This window comes from Monoraphidium neglectum, assembly GCF_000611645.1.
Source record: "Monoraphidium neglectum strain SAG 48.87 unplaced genomic scaffold scaffold00047, whole genome shotgun sequence".
Classification (NCBI taxonomy): Eukaryota; Viridiplantae; Chlorophyta; class Chlorophyceae; order Sphaeropleales; family Selenastraceae; genus Monoraphidium; species Monoraphidium neglectum.
In genome coordinates this window covers 32,043-38,245 of record NW_014013581.1, presented here as the reverse complement: position 1 = coordinate 38,245, position 6,203 = coordinate 32,043, and the positions used below count along the sequence as shown (strand labels likewise).

Sequence of the window (6,203 nt, the reverse complement as noted above, 5' to 3'; positions counted from 1 at the left end):
GCCGCCGTAATCGGCGGCGCGGCGGCCAAGGCCGCGGCGGAGCTGCCCGCGCTGCCGGAGCTTGCGTTTGAGGTGCCGGCCCTGGTGGTGTCGAAGGACGAGGCTGACGCGGCGCTGACGGAGGAGCAGAAGAAGGTGGGCGTTGATAAGAGGGGGGGTAAGCTTAGGTGTCGGGCTTGTAGAGGCTGGACAGGAGTGGCATGCTTCAGGCGTGGGGGGATCCTGTGGCGTCGTGGGGCTTGCTGCTCGCCCGCATCGCGCTTGCCGCCCAGCCGTCGCGCTGTGGCCCTGCCGGCCGCCAACGTGAATCGGCCCCCTGGCGGCTCCCCTCTTTGCCCTCAGGAGCTGATCCGCGAGGAGAACAAGCGCAAGGCAGCCGAGGCCGCCGAGCGCAAGAAGCGCCGCGAGGAGGCCGCCGTGCGCAAGAAGCAGGCCGCCGAGGAGGCTGCCAAGCGCAAGGGCGACGAGCCCGCCGCGGTGCCCGTGGCGGCGCTGGCCCCTGCGCCGGCGCCGGTGGCGCCCGCCGCCGTTGCCGAGGACGCCGGCCCCGTGGCGGCGCCCCAGGCGGAGGCGGAGGCGCCCGTGGCGAGGCAGCAGCAGCCGAGGCAGCAGAAGGTGCAGCAGCGCAAGCCCAAGGGCGCGCCGGTCATCAAGCCGGAGCCGGTCGGCATGAAGCGGCCGCGCGGGGAGGAGCCCGCGTGGCGCAAGGCCCTCAAGGCGGTCGGGCTGGAGTCCTCCACCAACCAGGCGGTCGCGATGTGCGTGGCGCTCATGCTGCTGATCTTCATCGTGCTGGTGGCGCGGTGATGCGCCAGGGCCCCATCTCCCGCGCGCACACGTGCGCACAGAGCGATGAGTCCTGCGGCGATGTGCCGCGCGGCACGGCCTTCGCATCGGCAACCTGGCCTATTTCTGGCCCATTTCGGGGCGGGCGGCCCCCCGGCCGCCACAGGACCTCGCATCGGGCACCTGGAGTCCGTGAGCTCTTCTCAGTGGCAACAAAGAGCGGCGCCCCGCCGTTCTGCCTATTGGAATGGGGCCTAGGGCCCTCAAACTCTACCCATCGCCCTTCCCTTGCGTAGCAGGCGGATTGCTAATGTGTGCAGCAGTAGCCTCGCCTTGCCCCCACAGTGGTGCCACGGCACATGCAAGATCTTGACCTCAGTCCTGTAACCTTCCTAAAACAATGCGCATTTGTATTGACGTGCTACTCTGTTTACCGAAAAGGCACCTTCACCACAGCCGTGCAGTTGGGGCCAGGCTTTTTACTTCATGGCCGTGCCTGAAAGCAAAGGGCTCGAAGCGGGCGTGTTGAGTTGCAAGTTGATGGCAGTCAACGCAGTGTGTATAGATCCGTGCCAAGAACAACTTGATGTGCAGCGTGTGCTTATGGCTCAAAGCACGACAACAGCAGACTTGCAGGGACCGGCAGCAAGCACAGATGTGTCAGGCCCTCAAACAGGAACGATGACGCGGCTGGCCAGGACGCGTGAGCTCCCTTGGTGTTGGGCGCACAGCTCCTACCGATTTTCGCAGCCTCTTTGAGTCCATATTGCAATCAGAGCCTCCTCAAAGAAGGCAGCGGGGCATGCAGCCCACTCAGCAAAACGCCCCAGGAACAACAAACATCCCACCTAATCAAACATCCTCTGGAGAACCCCACTGGCGGCAGCAGGGATGCTGCAGCCCCGCCCATCAGCGCTGCGTCATCTGCGCCAGCCGTGCGGCCGCGCGTTTCAGCATCAGCACCTCCTCTGCCAACAGCGCGTGCTCCTCTGCACGGCGCCCCTTGGCGGGCTCCTCCAATTCCATGGGTGCCGCCGCGGCAGCTTCCCAGAAGCTGGGGTGGCTGGCGGGCGCCAGGGCAGCGTCGAGCAGCGGCGCAAAGAGCTCGCTCGGTCCGGCTTCTGCTGAGATGTGCACTGCAGGCGGCCAAGGCGGTTTGCGGTGTGTGGGTGACGAGCAGCTCCATGGCGGCTGGCGTTGGCAGGATGCCATCCATTGCCAAGCACGACCCAGCAATGCATGGCCAGCATGCTGCATTGTTGATGACTCCCCTGCCGGGCAAACCCTGCTCGTCCCACACGCGTCAGAATTCCGAGTCCTGTCGCTCCACCCGCTCAGCACTCACGCTGCGTCTGGTGGTCCCACAGCACGTCCAGCAGCGTCACGAAACGCATCGCGCAGTCGCGCTGCTCAGGGTGCAGGAACGGCACGCCCTCTATGAAGACCGCCGTGCAGCCGCTCTCAGCCAGGGCCAGGCAGTCCATCGCGGACAACGGCGCGCTGCCGTCGCGGCTGCCGCCAGGTGCGGGGTCCAGGCCGCCTGGGGGCCGCAGGCCCTGCGGTCCAAACAGCCGGTCGAACTCAAAGTATGCGGCCAACAGCGGCGGCTCCCCCTGCGGCATTGGCTCAGCCTGCTGTCCCCGCTGTACAAGTGCGCCCAACGCTTCCTGCTGGTCCGAAGTCTGCGAAACGTGCGGCTGTTGCTGCTGCAGCCGCCGCCCGTCCTCCACCACGAGCGCCTTGGGCACAAAGAGCTTGTCGCGCCCAAAGAACTTGAAAGACACTGATGTCGCGCACTCGCGGCCGTTGCTGCATTCCACCAGCCGCCGCCAGCTGTCCCTCAGCCGCGCGACACCGTCGCGCCCTTGGTAGCAGTGGCTGCTCTCGCGCTGCTGCTGCTCCTGCTGTTGATCGCGCCCGGCTTCTGCTGGTGCAGTCACGGCGTTGGCGTTATTGTAGATGGGGCCGCCCGACAAGTTGAGCTGCAGCAGGTGGGTGTTGCAGAGCTCCACAAAAGGGCCCTCACGCTCGATGCCCAGCTGGACATCGTGCACCAGCTCGTGCAGGGGCCGGTTGCTCTGGTACATTATGTGGGTGCGCGTGAATTAAAACGCACGCGTGCGTTTATGTGTGCGAGTGCATATGTGCGTGCGCGAGTGCGCGAGTGCATGTGTGCGTGTGCGTATGTGCGCCCGTGCGCACACGCATGCGTGATGTATAGGATGTGCATGCACTCGCAGCAGCGTTCAATCAGTCAAGCCAAGGCTGCAGCAGCAACTGCCCACAACGTTCCCATCCAAAGCAGCCACGGTTGCTGCCACGCCCCACACCATCCCACATCGACCGCACTGACCCGCACCGACCCGCCCTGCTCATCGGCCCACCAACCCTGCGCGGCACCCACCATGAAGGCGAACCAGCAGCCGCGCAGCAGCAGCTCTTCCAGCAGGCGCGCAAAGGTGGCGGCGTCTTGGCGGTTTTCCGCTGCCACTTTCTCAATGCACAGCAGGTGACAGGAGGCCGCCAGGTCGTCCGCAACCAGGTCAAAGGGATCCTGGGGACAGAAGTTGGTGGTCAAACGCGCGTGTGGATGCTGCCTGCTGTATGTGTGTGCTGACGAGCGCGCGACATGCGCATGTGCACGTGCGCATTGTGAGAGGTATCTTTGTGACAGTAAAGTGGTGGGGACATGCGTGTTGCACACCTCGGTGCAATTGTTCACATGCTGAAAACCCACCTCGCCTTCGATCTGGGACGCACTGCGCCACAAGCGGAATGCGGAGAGTGTCCAGCATGAGTGCATGGTCGACGTCGGGAAGCCTAGGCCAGACGCGCAGGCTGATGATGGAAGCGCTTGACACACAGTGGTGGTGTGAGGCTGCCACATGCAGGTGATCCCTGCTTCATGCCAGTCTATCTGCTCGACCCTCTCGCCCGCTGACCACAGGGGCCCCCGGGATTTGCCCTGACGTGCCTGCCCAAAAAACAATGCCGCAGCTGAAGGGGGGCTCACGTTGTTTCAGGCGACATCACGGCCTCCAGCTCGTGGCACCGCTCCTCGACGTGCCGCAGCAGCCAGGGGAGGCTGTGGTGCCGCATCTTGACCACGGGCGGCAGCGTGCGCGAGAAGAGCTGCATGATCATCTTCTTCCCGCGCCCCGGCGGACCCCACATGTACGCGCCCTGGACCCCCGACGGCCGGCGCCCAAGCACAGCGGGGTCGGTGGGGGCCGCGCTGCCGGCGGCGCATGCGGCTGCGGCCGTCTCATGGGCGGCCTGTGCGGTGAGAACGCCTTGCAGCAGGTGCAGCGCCTGGACAGAAGCGAGTTGGCTGCCATCCGGCTGGATGCTGCCGAAGCGCACGAGCCTGATGCGTCCAGGCCAGTGTGGGGAGTGTGGGGTGAGGTCTGGTAGCTATAGGGTGGGTTGGGGTGGCGAGGATTGGGGGTCTGGGGAGCTTGCTGAACCGGGCAGCTAGCATGGACGAGCCTTGGCATCGCCCAGCAAGGGCAGTGCCTGGCCTCTTGCAGTGCCAGAAGAGGGACATTGGTTGAACCTGTCTCCGATGTCCATTACTCATCAAGCTCTTGGATGCGTCAGCAGCCGCATCGCACGACTCAGCGTGTCAGCACCACTGCACTGGTCGTGCCCACCTTTGATAGGCCGCCAAGATGCCTCCACCCGAGTCATCGGCGGCTGTCCAAAGGAAATTGATTGATCTCAATCTGCATGTCACAGGAGGAAGCGCCCTGGTGGCAAGCCGCTGCAGCATCGGAAGTGTTTCGACAGCCCTGTGGCACACGAGGGACGAGCCCGTTACAGAGAAAGGAATATATATGGGAATAATACCATTTATAGATGGTCCTGAAGTGCCGGGACCGTATAAAAGAAGCTTCATTCACCGTGGCCAGATCTTACGCCTGCCCACCGCACCGTCTTTGCACCGTACCGTCTGCGCGAACGAGTACTTCGCTGATGCAACCATAATAAGTGGTGTTTCAGGTCCTTGTTATCGTCGCTGTGCATGCAATACATTGACTGTGCGCTGTCATCCTGCGCTCGAAGTTATGCAGCGTGTACAGTCGCCGCTTCGTCACTCCGCTGCGGTATACAGAACACAGCTGAGAGCTTGACGTAGGGAAATGACATCAGCAGCAGCCTGAGCTCTAGTCTACAACACTTGGCGCAACCTAGCATTGTATCGCCACAGTATCTATTGTGCACCTGTATACCTTGGAACGTGCCCAATGGTCCGTGATGCTGACAGATGCTCAGCACAGCCGTCGCTGGTTATAACGGCAAAGGAGGAGGAGAAATCACTGCTTGTCCAACAGCTTACACAAAGACATGCGCAACGCAAAGCAGCCAAGCAGGCACTCCTGCACGAGGGCGCGCTCGGACGCCTTCGTTGGGTTTTTGGGGGGACTAATTGCAGCTAGACTCAGCCAGAGATCCCAACACCTGGCGCGCCGCAGGCTTCAAGGTGCCTTGAGCACGAGAGCCAGTTTTGTCGGATGCAGCCTGCGCTTTCACACCCAACCGCCCCTGCTAGTGGCACGCGCAGCCTCTGCGGCGTGTGCAGCCAGGAGTTACGGCCGCTTACTTGCGCGTCAAAACTGGGCTCCTTATGCTATTGCTGACGCAGCTTGCCACACACGCCCAACCCCATGGACAAACGCTGATTGCAACTGTAGCTCTAGGCTGCTATAGCAGCCCCTACCAAAGAACAACACTGGCTGTGATGCTCGACACCTGCACAGGTTTGCAATATGGCTGGGAACCGCAAATAAACCGGCCACCTCGCTATGACTGCAGTGCGGCCTTGGGCGCACCGTTGCCGCTGCTGCTGCTCGCGCCCCCGCCGCCCCCGCCGGCCGTTGCGCCCCTGCCGCCAATGCACTCTTTGTTGTGGCCGGCCTTCCAGTGAGCCTTGGCGCACTGAGGGCCGCAGTACCTGCGGTCATGAGTGCGCACACGCGCGTGTGTGTGGACGTGGATGTGGAGTTGCAGTTGATGCGTGTGCATGCGCACACTTGAGTGGGCATTTTGATGCACGCCTGGGCGTGTGCATGCGTTTCGTGTGAGCAGCGCGCGCGGCTCGTGCAGTGCTGCAGGCCCTCACACCCCTCTCGCTGCGTCCATCCCGCCCAGTAGTGGCACACGGCTCGGCGCATGCCGCCAGGCTGCTAAGAGGTGATGCAATGTAGCAGGGCAAATTCAGCTCTCCCGCGGCGACGATGTGGCCATTCAGCAAAGTGGCTAGAGGCAGTGGTGGTTGTAGGGGGCTCAACAGATGACAAAAGCCAAGGTTGCCCTGCGCTCACCTCGGTATCCCGCAGGCGCCGCACTTCTTAAATTTCGAACCGTCCTGCGCCTGGCCCTGTCCGCAGGCGGCGCACGGCGCCCTCGCTTTCGGC

General features: G+C 63.3%; 3 protein-coding genes across 3 annotated transcripts in view; 1 reads left to right on the top strand and 2 right to left on the bottom strand.

Moving 5' to 3' along the window:
- The window catches only part of MNEG_0561 (hypothetical protein), a gene marked incomplete at both ends in the record, with an annotated part of 4,205 nt that extends 3,398 nt beyond the window's left edge, over positions 1-807 (top strand). The window contains 2 exons of the mRNA XM_014050958.1: positions 31-135; positions 343-807. Coding sequence (XP_013906412.1) covers positions 31-135; positions 343-807 — 570 coding nt within the window. The remainder of the gene's footprint in view (positions 1-30; positions 136-342) is intronic.
- An 888-nt stretch (positions 808-1,695) lies between these two features.
- Positions 1,696-3,930, bottom strand: MNEG_0560 (hypothetical protein; the record flags this gene model as incomplete). The annotated part of the gene is made up of 5 exons (XM_014050957.1): positions 1,696-1,922; positions 2,132-2,864; positions 3,191-3,340; positions 3,524-3,545; positions 3,800-3,930. 5 exons carry the CDS (start codon positions 3,928-3,930, stop codon positions 1,696-1,698), a joined length of 1,263 nt encoding a protein of 420 aa, XP_013906411.1.
- Positions 3,931-5,589: 1,659 nt separating this feature from the next.
- MNEG_0559 (hypothetical protein) overlaps positions 5,590-6,203 on the bottom strand; it is a gene marked incomplete at both ends in the record, with an annotated part of 2,945 nt that continues 2,331 nt past the window's right edge. Inside the window, 2 exons of the mRNA XM_014050956.1 lie at positions 5,590-5,740; positions 6,111-6,166. Of these exons, the coding sequence (XP_013906410.1) occupies positions 5,590-5,740; positions 6,111-6,166 (207 nt within the window). The remainder of the gene's footprint in view (positions 5,741-6,110; positions 6,167-6,203) is intronic.